At 44.9% G+C, this 14,783-nt stretch overlaps 1 protein-coding gene across 1 annotated transcript in view; it reads left to right on the forward strand.

Annotated features, from left to right (window-relative positions):
• Positions 1 to 14,783, forward strand: part of PMFBP1 (polyamine modulated factor 1 binding protein 1) — a 78,424-nt gene that overhangs the window by 45,837 nt on the left and 17,804 nt on the right. The window contains exons 7-15 of the mRNA XM_074405686.1: positions 2,067 to 2,237; positions 3,262 to 3,372; positions 5,907 to 6,033; positions 6,125 to 6,282; positions 9,802 to 10,045; positions 12,005 to 12,194; positions 12,343 to 12,496; positions 13,748 to 13,915; positions 14,260 to 14,397. Coding sequence (XP_074261787.1) covers positions 2,067 to 2,237; positions 3,262 to 3,372; positions 5,907 to 6,033; positions 6,125 to 6,282; positions 9,802 to 10,045; positions 12,005 to 12,194; positions 12,343 to 12,496; positions 13,748 to 13,915; positions 14,260 to 14,397 — 1,461 coding nt within the window. The remainder of the gene's footprint in view (positions 1 to 2,066; positions 2,238 to 3,261; positions 3,373 to 5,906; positions 6,034 to 6,124; positions 6,283 to 9,801; positions 10,046 to 12,004; positions 12,195 to 12,342; positions 12,497 to 13,747; positions 13,916 to 14,259; positions 14,398 to 14,783) is intronic.

The raw sequence follows: 14,783 nt of genomic DNA on the forward strand, positions 1-14,783 counted from the left end.
CCTGGGTTCAGGCAATTCTCCTGCCTCAGCCTCCTGAGTAGCTGGGATTATAGGCACGCATCACCATGCCCAGCTAATTTTTTGTATTTTTAGTAGAGACGGGGTTTCACCATGTTGACCAGGTTGGTCTCGATCTCTCGACCTCGTGATCCACCCGCCTCGGCCTCCCAAAGTGCTGAGATTACAGGCTTGAGCCACCGCGCCTGGCCTAGTTTATTTCTTAAGCCACTCAACACTTCATTAACCCTTTTAGTCTGAAGATCTACATTTTTCTTCACTTCGGAGAATCTTTCTCCTATTCCTTTTAAATTAATTTTCATTTTTCATCCTATAGTATTAAGAACATATTGAAACCTGTAGATATCGTCTTCCTTGTTAGCTTCGCTGTTATGTTTTCCAGTCATTTGCCTAAACAGACTCTGCATTATCTACATGAATGTTATTTACAGTCCATTTTAGATTTCCGCCTGGTCTTCCTGCAGCTTGCTCATGGGAGGCTTCCATGCTTAGTGAACATGAACTACTCCTAACTTTGCCTGAAAAAGCCCAGTTAGGGAGACAAGTTTAATGGGGAAAGGATCTACCATCCAAACCAGAATGCTTTGCTCTTTTTTTTTTTCACCATGTATGTCAAATTTACCCCTTTATGAATGCAAACCAATAAGAGGGCAGCAGCAGTCATGCATGATTGCAAATGATCTAGGGAAAGACGTTTAAAACAAACAAACAAACATGGTTCTAGGAAAACAGCCATACTCATGTTGGTGACAGTGTTCAGTGGTACAATTTATTTGAAGGACAATAGTACAATATCCAAGTTTAAATATGATCTGGCAGTCCTACTGCTATGAATTTAATGGACACAATTACCAGAATAAATACTCAAAGATTTATATGCAGAAGCATTCCTTTCAGCTTTGTTTCAAAAAAAAAATATGGAAACAACCTATATTCTCATCTATAGGAAACCAGATCAACACATTTAAAAGCAATTTAAAAGAACAAGATAGTAACACATGTGCTACCATTGACAAATCTCTAACACATCTTGATGAGTAAACAAATTTTTTTATGTTTTAAAAAGCCAACATAATTTATATTGTACAGATTCATTTATATTATGTAAATATAGTAAAAAGTTCTAGAGAAATATGCACAGACTGTCATCTCTGGAAAGTAGAGAGAGAATGAAATTAGAAGTGATGGTCAAAGAAAAATTCAAATTTACCTGTAGTGTTACAATGTTTTAGAGATACAATATAAATATAGTTACTTGTGTAATTTGAAATTCACTTTAAAAGAGGAGTAAGACAGATCAACAAGTAACAATATGAAAACTATCATAAATAAATTGTCAAGTGAAAACACAATGTTTAAATACTATACGAAAGACTCATTTGTTGGCCGAGTATGGTGGCTCTTGCCTGTAATCCCAGCACTTTGAAAGGCTGAAGCAGGTGAATCACCTGAGCTTAGGAGTTTGAGACCAGCCTGGCCAACATGGTGAAACCCTGTCTCTAGTAAAAATACAAAAAATTAGCGAGCCATGGTGGTGCATGCCTGTAATTCCAGCTACTTGAGAGGCTGAGGCAGGGGATCACTTGAATCCAGAAGGTGGATGTTGCAATGAGCCAAGATAGCGCCACTGCGCTCCAGCCTGGACGACAGAGTGAGGCTGTCTCAGAAAAAAAAAAAAAAAAGACTCATTTGTAAGAAAAAAGTGAGAGTTATATGCATATCCATATATGCATATATAAATATGCATAAAATATTTCAGAATGATATCCAAAAAGCTGGTAACATGGATTGTCATCAAGAAGGGGACCTGAGTCATAGTTAGGATGTAGGAAGACTTACCTTTCAATGTCTACTCTTGTGAACCATTTGGACTTTTTACCATGTATATGCACTAGTTAGTATTTTTTCTTTTGTTAAGGAAACCATGATTTCCATATATGAACATAGACCTTTACAGTGTAGGTCTAGAGATTTTCCATGCTCATGGAATTCTGAAATAACTCACAAACTATAAACAAAACCAACCCATTAATTTTTAAATCTCCCAGGACCCTGAGAACAAGGGTGATCATTCAGAGGTGCGGATATACACTTCTCCTTGCATGATTCAAGAGCATCAGGAGACCCTGAAACGACTGTCTGAAGTCTGGCAAAAAGTCTCTGAACAGGATGATCTCATTCAAGAACTTCGAAATAAGCTGGCCTGCAGTAATGCTTTGGTAAGTGCCTTCTTCTAGAACATGTCTCTGAGAGACCCACAATCAAGACGTGGGGGAAAAAAGGAGGGATGAAGAGTCACCTAAATTAATCTTTTTCACCAAGAATCCTCAAATGCGTTATATGTTCTTACCCCACCTTTGTCCATATTCTCCGTGATATGCATCTCCCCACCCACATAGTTTGAGATAAAGAATCTTAAAATCTCTCACACAATAACCTAAATGCCCATCAGTGGGGAAATGATTAAAGAGATTAAGAGAAATAATTAAAGAGATACTCCTATTGTGGAATAATATGCAGCCAGTAAAAAGGACTAAGCACATCTGTAAGAGCTGCATGGAAGTAGGTTTGTGACTTATTGTCGAGAATAAGTTGCAGAGTCCCATCTATCATTCAGTCCTACTTTTGTTTTATCTCTGATCATAATGCTAATATATAAGTACAAACTAAATTTTCAATACTGTCCTTTCCCTTAGTGGAAGTGGGAGAGGGGAGAATAAGTGAAGAGGGGGTTTCACTTTTCCATGCTTGGGTTTTGTTTGAATTATTTTCAACAGATTCAAAAAAGCACAAAATTAAAACTAAAATTTCATGTTTTTTAATTTTTGGGAAAAAAAAAGTATACACACAGTCACATACTCCATAAGGAAAAATTTAGTTTATTTCTTATTTCTTCTTTAATTCTCAAACTTTGTATCCTGTCCTCTGGATAGATTAGGTACAGCTCTTCATCACAGCCCCTGAAGAACCTTCTTCTGCCTCATCAAATGGACCACACAGAGGTTTAGGGGAAAGTGCAAGTGTGGGCATTGATGAACTTGAGACAAATCACATATGCCTTAGAGAACCTTGATTTAAGATGGGGAGCTTAATTCCTTCTCCCTACCTACCCCACAGGGAGTGCCTGATGAATTATATAATTCTACAACAAACTTATGCTGCAGAAACACTCTGAAATAATAGTCATGGTAACAAGCATGTTCCACTGATCATCCAGCATAACTGACCTAAGCTTATTTGCAGGTTCTGGAGCGTGAAGAGGCTTTGATAAAACTACAGGCAGACTTTGCTTCCTATACAGCCACACACAGATACCCTCCTAGCTCCTCAGAAGAGTGTGAAGACATCAAAAAGGTGGGAGAAATTTGCTGATGTGTGCCTACTGGGATCGGGCTGAGCGGGGTTTTGATTCTGGAGTTTCCTACTTATTTTTTATTTTTATTTGATAGTTTATATTTTATTTTATAAATAAAATATACACTGTTATAAAATATATACTGTTATATATTAAAAATAAAATATATACTGTTATATATAAAAATATATAGTTATATATATTTTATTTATAAAATATTTTATTTTGTAAATAAAATATATAAAATTATACTGTGTATAATATGTGCCAAACCCCAAAGACAGGCAGCATTCAATTTTGGAATTGCACCTATCTCTTCTAACAGTGCACTTAAGCAACACAATACTTCTGTTGCCTTGCTAGATTCAAAAGGACCATCTAGCCTCCCAGTTTCTGGCTAGAGTTGAAAAGTAGCTAATTTAGAAAAGATTATTAATCCAAATTCATTCCCTCTGCTTTATTTATTTTTTTTTTTTTTTGAGAACTTGCTGTTTGCAAAATTCAAAGCAGTATCAAAAGTTGATTCTAGTAAGAAATAAGCAGTTAAACCATGTAAGCAAATAGCAAGAATTGATCGGCCAGGTGTGGTGGCTCATGCCAGTAACCCTAGCACTTTGGGAATCCGAGGCCAGCAGATCACTTGAGGTCAGGAGTTCGAGACCCACCTGGCCAACATAGAGAAATCCCACCTCTACTAAAAATACAAAAATTAGCCAGGTGTGGTGGCACATGCCTGTAGTCCCAGCTACTAGGGAGGCCGAGGCAGGAGAATCATTTGAACCCAGGAGGTCGAGGTTGCAGGGTTATGAGATCATGCCACTGCACTCAAGCCTAGGCCACAGAGTGAGACTCCATCTCAAAAAAAAATGGATGAACCAGGAGTTAAAACACAGCCAGGTGTTCTCCTAGGTGAGATCCTGATAAGTCAGTCCTGAATGAACTTGCTACCTGGCAAAGCCAGCCACAGGAGGCCACACTGGGCAGGTGCTGGCATGCCTGCATGCACCAAGACTGATACCAAAATGGGGGCAAAGCGGGATGGCAGAGGGAGTAAACAACACGTCAGCTTCCCCAAGGGCTTCTCTAGTGGGGGAGGAGGAGACTCTCCTCTTTCCAGGACTTTTCAATCCCAGGAAGTTGGATGAACAAGGGATCAATATTGAACTTTGTAGTTCTTCCTTGGACATCTGTCAATATTTATTTTAAAGATCAGTTTCATGTTATTCACATCCTGACCTAGAGCAAAAAAATTTCATAAGACTCCATTTTTTTTTTAAATGAAACAAACTTCCCCAAGAAGCAGAATGCACCTTCCCCTGCTGTGTTATATTTCCTTTCCAAAGCCCCCATGCTCCCTGGGGCACCATCAGGAAAGAGAGCCACACGTCAGCTTTTTCCAGCAGGCCTCTCCTCCCCTCGGCCAGTATGGCACAGTGTGGGGCTTCAAATCCCTGCAGTGCCCACTCCTGGGTCCTGCAGTGGCTGTGTTGAATCTCTCTAGCTGTCACCTCCTGGCATCATGCTGTTGCTCTCCCTCCTGGCAGCTCTGAAATCACACAAATAACTCTCCCCAACATCCCTGATGCCCAAGCAATGAATTGCTCCTCCTCAGTCACGTGTTCCTGCCTTTTCTTGGTGAGGAAGGCATTCCCCTCTCCTTCATAGTAGAAGCCAAAGGACTTACAGAATGACCCCAAACCCCACGTGATGTGACCACCTAGCTCCTCACCTCATCTCCTACTCTCCCCATCGCCTGCTCCGTGCCAGCTGCACTTACCTCTTCCATGTTCCCTCCATAGACTGTGTTCCTGGCTAGTCTCCCTGCCTGAAAGCTCACCTCCAGCAAGTCTCAGCTCAGAGGCCACCTTCACAGGGAGGCCAGCTTATGCTCCTACTTAAAATTCCAACATGCGCCTCCCCCACCCATGCCCCTCCATTCCCCTTAGCTCTTCTGTTTCCCCCATAGTACTTTACAACTGTTAATATTTTCTATAAGTCACTTCTTATCATGCTCTTCATCTCACCCACAAGGTCAGCTCCATGGGGACAAGGATTTGTCTATGTCCTTTGCTCCACATTATTTACTTGGAAAATATTAATAGACCCATGCCTAACACCGAGGACAGTGCTGGGCACACAATAGATACTCCATAAACAACTGTATATCTCAGGGAGGAAGGGATGGTACTTTTATGCATATTCCATGTGAGCCTGAGAAGTCTACAATATCCTTTTGTTTTAGTCCGTTTTTCAAAAAAAATTTTGAGATACAATGGACAAAGTATAAAATTCACCATTGGTTTTTAGTATATTCACAAGGTTGGGCAATCATCACCACTACCTAATTCCAGAACATTTGTGTCACCCCAGAAGAAGCCCTATGCCCATTAGCAGTCACTCATCCCGTGGCCCCCAGCAACCATTACTCTACTACTATGCCCTACCGACTGTTGTGTGTGGACACTGGGCATTTTAGAAAGCATTCTCCATTCTCCCCCACCTCCTCATCCTGCCCTGTTCTTTGGTCTGCTAGATCCTGAAGCACTTGCAGGAGCAGAAAGACAGCCAGTGCCTGAACGTGGAGGAGTACCAGAACCTGGTGAAGGACCTGCGCATGGAACTAGAGACCGTGTCAGAACAGAAGAAAAACATCATGAAAGGTAAACCAGGGCTGCTGGCTGTAGTGGCAAGAGAGCCATAAGGAAGCCCAGCCCTCCCCTGAGCATAGCACTCTGTCCCGCCCGGTGGTAGACATGATGAAGCTGGAACTGGACCTGCATGGGCTAAGGGAGGAGACATCTGCCCACATCGAGAGGAAGGATAAGGACCTCGCCGTCCTGCAGTGCCGCCTGCAGGAGCTGCAGCTGCAGTTCGCCGAGACCCAAAAGCTCGCTTTGAAGAAAGACAAGGTAAAGTGAGGAACTCTAGTTGGAGGCAGCTGTGAGGCCATGCCCTGGCAAGAATCAGTTCTGCCTTCACCCGTAGTGATTGCTTCGGGAGCCTTAACACAAGCAAAATGAGACAGTGGGCTCTTTAGGCCCAGGCGCAATTCTCAGCATTGTTTTGGTATTTCTCATCACACGTAATAAATGAATCTAATTACACAGGGACCATAACAGAGGCACTGACTTTTCCCAAGCCCTGCAAGGTAGCAAGAGCATTTGGGACACACTTACTTACATTGTTCCCTTATACTATTTTTATGCTTGATGGTAGAAGGAAATGATATAACAGGTAGCCTTATTGAGAATTTCAAGTGAATTTCACTTTTTGAAATTACAAACATCTGGCTGGGCCTGGTGGCTTATGCCTGTAATTCCAGCACTTTAGGAGGCCGAGGTGGGGAGATCTCTTGAGCCCAGGAGTTTGAGACTAGCCTGGGCAACATGATGAAACCCTGTCTCTACAAAAAATACAAAGTACCTGAGTGTGGTGGCATACGCCTGTAGTCCCAGTTACTTGGGAGGCTGAAGCCAGAGGATCACTTGAGCCCCGGAGGTGGAGGCTGCAGTGAGTCGTGATCATGCTGTGCACTTCAGCCCGGACACTAGAATAAGACCCTGTCTCAAAAAACAAAAACAAACCCTGTCTCAAAAAACACAAAACAAAAAATTACAAATATCTTATGAATATGTAAATAGGCAGTTTGACAATATTAATGGAGCTGTGCCCTAAAAGAACTGTTGCTGCCAACATAAATCAAGTTCCTGGAAAAGTCTAGAAATGGAACCAAGAAGAGAAAGCACGTGAAACCAATGCAAACTTTTTTTTTTTTTTTTTGAGACGGAGTTTCGCTCTTGTTACCCAGGCTGGAGTGCAATGGCGCAATCTTGGCTCACCGCAACCTCCGCCTCCTGGGTTTAGGCGATTCCCCTGCCTCAACCTCCTGAGTAGCTGGGATTACAGGCACGCGCCACCATGCCCAGCTAATTTTTGTATTTTTAGTAGAGACGGGGTTTCACCATGTTGACCAGGATGGTCTTGATCTCTTGACCTCGTGATCCACCCGCCTCGGTCTCCCAAAGTGCTGGGATTACAGGCTTGAGCCACTGTGCCCGGCCCCAGTGCAAACTTTTATAATCAGCACTATTCCGACTCTGAACTTCTGTCAGAGCTATTAAAAATAATCCAGTTGAGGGCTGGGTGCGGTGGCTCACGCTTTTAATCCCAGCATTTTGGGAGGCTGAGGCGGGTGGATCCCTTGAGGTCAGGAGTTAGAGACCAGCCTGACCAACATGGTGAAACCCCATCTCTACTAAAAAAAAAAAAAAAATTACAAAATTAGCCGGGCATGGTGGTGCACACCTATAATACCAGCTACTTGGGAGGCTGAGGGGCTTCCTCAAGCCATTGAAGCCAGGAGGGGAGGTTGCAGTGAGCTGAGATTGCCCTACTGCCCTCCAGCCTGGGTAACAGGAGCAAAACTCAGTCTCAAATAAAGAGAAGAATAATCCAGTTGATAGACTGGCTGGTCATGAAAACCTCCTGTGTCAAGGCACAGAGGAGATATGCCCATCAAAACAGAGGCATTTGGAGAGACGATGACAAAGCACGGAGTCTGGGTAAAGAGCCTCGAGTCATTCGTATATTCACTCCACAAATATTTTTGAGCCCTAAGATATGCCAAGCACTGTTCTCAATGCTAAGAATATGTAAAATCTGCAACATCCCTCCTCTTATGGAGCTTACACTCCTGTGGGGGGAGATAGCCAGTAAACAAAATTAATACATAATACTGACATATCCATGTCAGACACTGATAAATCCCTCAAACAGCTTGGTGGGTGTTTTACACAGGATGGTCAGAGAAGTCCTTTCTGATAAGGTGACATTCGGGCAGAGATTTGAAGGAAGTGAGGGAGCCACCCAGGCAGAGGTCTTCAGGAAGAAAATTCCAAGCAGAGGGAACAGCAAGTGCAAAGGTCCTAAGGTGGAGTCTGCTTGGGCTGTTCCAGGAGATAAGTGGAAGCAGAGAGGGGTGGGGGTGGCAAGGGGTGAGGTCAGACAGGTAGCCTAGGACCAGACCGTGGGGTGATTGTAAGGACTTCCTCCTTTTTCTAAGAGATGGAAGCCAGTGGAGGATTTTGAGCTGAGGCAAAAGATCTGCTTTGCACTTTTAAGACCCCCCTCTCTAGCTGGATGCAGTGGCTCATGTCTGTGATCTCAGAACTTTGAGAAGCCAAGGAAGGAGGATCACTTGAGCTCAGGAGACTGAGACCAGCCTGGGCAACATGGTGAGACCCCATCTCTGCAAAAAATTTTTAAACTAGCTGAGTGTGGTGGCACACGCCTGTAGTCCCAGCTACTCAGGATGTTAGCAGTGGTAGTTATCCATATGGTCTGTAGCAACCTCAAATCTTGCCTCCTCAGCAGAAAGAATTTGACTGAGGGGCATTAGGCAGAAGGAGAGACTGAGGCACGTTTTAGAGCAGGAAGGAGTGAACGTATTTTAAAAGCCTTAGAGTGGTAATGAAAGGAAGGAAAGTACACTAGAAGAGGGTGAAGCCGGTGGCTTGAGAGACCAAGTGTGCCATTTGACCCCTTGACTTGGGGTTTTATAACATGGCCTACTTCTGGGGTCCTGCATTACTTCTCACCACTCTCCCAACTCCTGAGATCTTACCAGGAATCCGCTGATCCTAGTGTCAGATGTTTTCTATCTATTCATAGACAGCCTGTCCCTGGCACCAGCTGTGACCAATTATTACTTTAGCGAGACAGTTAACCTCCTGACCATCACCTGATGATCGCCTGACAACCCTGGTGTATGTCGCAGGGGAGCCCTCTCCTGCCCTGCTCACACCTGACTAGCCACCTGCTGTAACAGGGAGGCTGAGGTGGGAGAATCGCTTGAGTCCAGGAGGTCATGGTTGCATTGAGCTACTATCGTACCACTGCACTCCAGCCTGAGCAACAGAGTGAGACCCTGCCTCAAAAACTAAAATTAAACTCAACTAAAAAGGCTGGGCACGGTGGCTCACACCTGTAATCTCAACACTTTGGGAGGCCGAGGCAGGTGGATCACTTGAAGTTGGGAAATCGAGACCAGCCTGGCCAACATGGTGAGGTCCCATCTCTACTATAAAATACAAATATTAGCTGGGCGTGGTGGCAGACACCTGTCATCCCAACTACTTGGGAGGCTTGAGAATCACTTGAACCTGGGAGGTTGCAGTGAGCCAAGATCGTGCCACTGCACTCCAGCCTGGGTGAGCGAGAGAGACTCCATCTCAAAAATAATAATAAAGACTCCCTCTCTCGACTAGGTGGAGAATAGCTTGAGGAGAACAGGAGGGAAGGCAGGGAGATTCGTGTAACGTCCAGGCAGGGGATGCTGCTGGCTTGGATGAGGGCTTGAGACAACCTCTCACTGCCTTCACCCACTGCCGCTCAGACCTATCTCAGCATTTGCACTTTGCTCTCTTCAGTTACTCCAAGAGAAAGATGAAATGCTGTGTGAGCTGGAGAAGAAACTGGCACAGGTTCAGAACTGCCTCCTGAAAAAGGAAAAGGAGCTGGAGAAGCAGCAGTGCATGACCACAGAACTTGAAATGACCGTCAAGGAGGCTAAGCAGGACAAATCCAAGGAGGTGGAGTGCGAGGCCCTGCAGACAGAGGTCCAGAAGCTGAAGAACAGTCTTGAAGAGGCCAAGCAGCAGCAGAGGCTGGCTGGTGAGGCCCCCACAGGTGCTGTCCCTACCACATTTTTCTTGGGGCTAGAACAGCCACCTTCTCTCTCCCAGTGGCCATTTCCCCTCCCCCCCCTCCAATGAGTCACTGCAGACCTTCTCAGGGCCTCATCCAGTACCTCACAGCAGTGGCCACTGCCCTCTTGAATTCCTTCACCCACTCCCAAATTCACCTGCTCTCTGGAGTCACCCCGTCTCCCCCACCATTCTCCCAGCAGTCTGCCTGAAGACCCTGCCTTCCTGGCCACGGGAAGGCAGGGCTCTGTCCTTTACACCACATTCCTCTCCAGCTTCTCCAGGCTCTCATCACACAATTCACTTCTCCTTCCCTAGCTTTTTATTCCCTTTCTCCTTCTTGTCCCCAAATACATTCTATGCGGCATGCACTGTGGATGATGTCCTTGTCCCTCCACAGAGCCTGGTCTTGCTTTGGGTACAGGGTTTCTCTGAAACAATGAAAATGTTCTGGAATTAGATATTGGTGATGGTTGCATGACTTTTTGAACATAAAAAAAAAAACACACACACTAAATTGTACACTTTAAAAGGATAAATTTGCCAGGCATGGTGGCTCACACCTATAATCTCAGCACTTTGGGAGGCGGAGGTGGGCAGATTACTTGAGCCGAGGAGTTCAAGACCAGCCTGGGCAACATGGCAAAACTTCATCTCTACAAAACATACAAAAATTAGCCAGGCATGGTGACGTGCACCTGTAGTCCCAGCTACTTGCTAGGCTAAGGTGGGAGGATCACTTGAGCCTAAGAAGTCAAGGTTACAGTGAGCTGAGATCATACCAGTGCACTCCAGACTGGGCAATAGAGTGAGACTCTGTCCCATAAAAAGGAAGAGGGGGAGGCTAAATTTATGTTATATGAATTACTTATCAATTTATAAGATAAGATCGAAGCCTGGCTTTCTTCCTCACCTTCCTTTAGTGCTGTGTTCCTTGATGCTGTTGGCTACTCACACCTCAAAGCTTGTTTCTCGGCTTTGGAGACATCGTTCTCCCACAAACCTCCCCACTGTTTTCTTTTCTCTCCTGCTCTGATTGTGGTCATCCAGAGACTCTCCTTCCTCTCTTACTCATTCTTCAGTGAGCTCCCTCCTCTGTGTAGCTCCCTTTCTCTATAGGTAACTCCAAAACTTGGAGCCTCAGCGCTGACTTTGTAGCTGCCTTCCCCTCTTACCCAGTGGAGGTAAAGGTGTGGACTTGAAGGATATTGCTGGAAGTTTTTTTCCATTCTAATGCATTCCAATTTTCCTGAAGCACTTTTTTTTTATGACAGATTCCTGCTGAAGAACCCACTAAACCACATCTAAGCATTTCTCTTAGGCTTTCAGAGCCCTCCACTTACTCAACTCTATCATGCACCGTTCCTCCCCACTTCCCTTTCCAGGCAAACTGGTGTCTTCTGCCCTCCCACACACCTTCCCCATTCCCCTCACCAGGCATCTGCTCTAACAATCCCCACTCCGGGAATTCCCTTCCTCCTCCTTCTTCTACATCTCAGCTTCTCTTCTTCTGCTCATCCATCTCCAAGCTTTCTAAGCCACGTTGATCTCTCTTCTGAGGCCAGTAGGTGCAAGTGTAACATGACAGTGTTCTCTAGGACGGTGGGTCAGCAAGCCTCCCTCAGCAGTCTCTAAACTCCAGGAGTGTCAGGATTTGTCCCTAATGGCAGGATGAGTCACACAGGAGGTACTGAGAAATTTCTACCAATTTGTTTAATTTTAGTCCAGAAGGTGTCCACAGCTGAGGAGTAGACAAAGATAATTTAACAGAGCTCTTCAGGACTGATTGTGAAATGGAGAGAAATGAGGACAGACTGGGAACTGAAGCAGGGCACCAAATGAAAGGAAAAACTGTTCAGCTAGGCTGATAGGAGTGTGATCTTCATACACCCTCCCGTCTCACATGGCCATCTCCCGGCTTCCATAGCTCAGCAAGCAGCCCAGTGCAAAGAAGCAATGGTGCTGGCAGGCAGTAACCTGGAGGACGCCCAGAGGAAACTGCAGAACTCCCTCCTCCTGGACAAGCAGAAGGCAGACACCATCCAGGAACTACAGCGAGAACTTCAGAAGCTGCAGAAGGAGTCCTTGATGGCTGAGAAGGAACAAACCTCCAACAGGTGCCAGGCTCACCTCCAGAGAGAGGTTCTGTCCCTCTTGAGCAGCTGCCCAGGAGTTGGAGAATAAGGACTTCCCATGGGGTCAGCTCCACAGTCTGCCCACATGGGCACTAAAGTCTGTCCTCCTGTGGCTGTTACTTTGCTTTAGAAAACGGGTGGAGGAGTTGTCATCAGAACTCTCTGAAGCCCTGAGGAAGCTCGAAAATTCAGAGAAGGAAAAGAGGCAGCTTCAGAAGACAGTGGATGAGCAGGATATGAAAATAAATGACATGCTTGATCGTATCAAGCTCATTCAGCACCAGGTATGACGGGCAGGTAGATGGACCATTCAAGCACTTGCTCTGCTTAATAAAACATGGGCCAGGAGCAGTGGCTTATGCCTGTAATCCCACCTCTTTGGGAGACCAAGGCAGGCAGATCACTTGAGCCCAGGGATTCCATACCAGCCTGGGCAATATAGCAAGACTCTGCCTTACCAAAAAAATACAAACGTGATCAGGGCATAATGGTACATGCCTGTAGTCCCAGCTACTTGAAAGGCTGAGGTAGGAGGATCCCTTGAGACTGGGAGAATGAGGCTTCAGTGAGCTATGATTGCACAACTGCACTACAGCCTAGATGAAAGAGTGAGACCCTGTCTCAAAGAAAAAGTCCAGGCATGATGGCTCACACCTTTAATCCTAGCACTTTGGGAGGCCAAGGCGGGTGGATCACCTGAGGTCAGGAATTTGAGACCAGCCTGGCCAACATGGTGAAACCCCGTCTCTACTTAAAAAAACAAACAAACAAACAAACAAAATTAGCCAGATGTGTTGGCATGTGCCTGTAATCGCAGCTACTCTGCAGGTGGAGGCAGGAGAAGCTCTTGAACTTGGGAGGCAGGAGATCGCACCATTGCCCTCCAGCCTGGGCAACAAGAGCGAAACTCCATCCCAGAAAAAAAGAAAAAGATTAAATATATCAGTCGTTACCTGGGAAAACACCACCACCACCAATCCTTGCAAACTAATTGTCCAGAACTGTGTTAGCATGCTAATCCAGCCACTCAGCACCAGCTCCCTTTGCAAGAAGCATCTTCAAGGGTTAATCTTAAAATTAATCAAACAACAATTTGTTCTGTGTAGGATTCAAAGGCTATTTTTATCAGTCAATTTATTTGTTTTTTAAATAGTGCCCAGCAGCAGGAGATATTGTCAGTTTAAAGCCTTTGATCTCTGAATTACTCTTTTGTGTTCTTCTAAGATTTTTTAAACTTTATTCAAAAAAGTTTTTGATGAAGATTTGGAATCTTCCAAATCTTTGGCAAGAATTGGTGAGAAAGTGGAAGAGAAAGCCGATGCTTAGGAATTGGATCAATAAATAAGTTGGCATGTTACTGAACAAAGAAAAATGTTACAGATATTAGAGGAAACATTTTATTTTACATATGCTATATAACTAAGGAATTGTCTTCTTATTCATTTCAGCCATGCCCTGTGTGCAATTGTCTGGCTTTTTACCCCAAATACAATATTGTCTAAGACAGTCTTTCAGCTCAGTCTTTATTTCTTCAGCAAAGGGAGCAAGTCTCCACTCAATGCAAGTTAGAAGATGATCTTCAGGAGGCCACAAAGCTACTGGAGGAGAAACGGGAGCAGTTGAAGAAGAGCAAAGACCATGAGAAGCTGATGGAGGAAGAACTTGAAGCTTTGCGGCAGGAATTTAAAAAGAAAGACAAGACGGTGAGTGGGAGAATCCCAGGAGAGCTGGGTCAGAAATCAGAGCAGGATAAGAACCCAGCTGGGCCTAGAGGGATGCGGAGGCCCTGGACGCTCAGATGTCAAGAAAGACGACAGGGAGCGTGGGGAAGGCCAGCGCCAAGGGGAGCCAGAGGCCTGAGCTCCCACAGGTGGAGATAGAGCTGGGGGAAGGCCTGAGCTCCCACAGGTGGAGACAAAGGTTGGAGAAAGCCTGAGTTCCTGCAGTTGAAGACAGAGCTGGAGGAGAGGGAGGGTGGAGTGGGGCTTTTATAGGTATCTGATATTAACACCTCTTGGCTGTGCTTTATTCTTTAATGAGGGAATAGTTGAAAGAGAATTCCAGAAAGTTGGAGGAAGAAAATGAGAATCTTCGAGCAGAACTACAGTGTTGTTCTACACAACTGGAATCCTCTCTTAACAAATACAACACCAGCCAGCAAGTCATCCAAGACTTGAATAAAGAGGTAAGCACACAGGAACCCCAAGGAGTAAGGAACTTGAACCCTGTGACCCTTGACCTGAAATCTGTACCCACCTCTCCTCCACACAGAAATGCCACTAACTGCTCAGCCAACTGTGGATCTCAGGCCACCTGTAGCTCCCCTTCCCTCCCCGTTGGCACCTGGTTGCTGAGCCAGAGAAATGTTTCTTCCATATGGAGAAGATCTCATCTCATATCTGGTGGAGCCCCCAAGCTATTTGGGCTTTGGCATCAAGTCTTCCAATATTACATTTTAGACCAGAGTTGAGTGAATCCATTTGGGGGAACAATTTGCTAGACAACACTTCCAAAACTTGTCACAAAGCACAAAAAGGGGAAGAAAAGGGGGACAGTTATTTTTCATTACAC

This window comes from Saimiri boliviensis, chromosome 1 (assembly GCF_048565385.1).
Source record: "Saimiri boliviensis isolate mSaiBol1 chromosome 1, mSaiBol1.pri, whole genome shotgun sequence".
In the NCBI taxonomy this organism is placed as follows: domain Eukaryota; kingdom Metazoa; phylum Chordata; class Mammalia; order Primates; family Cebidae; genus Saimiri; species Saimiri boliviensis.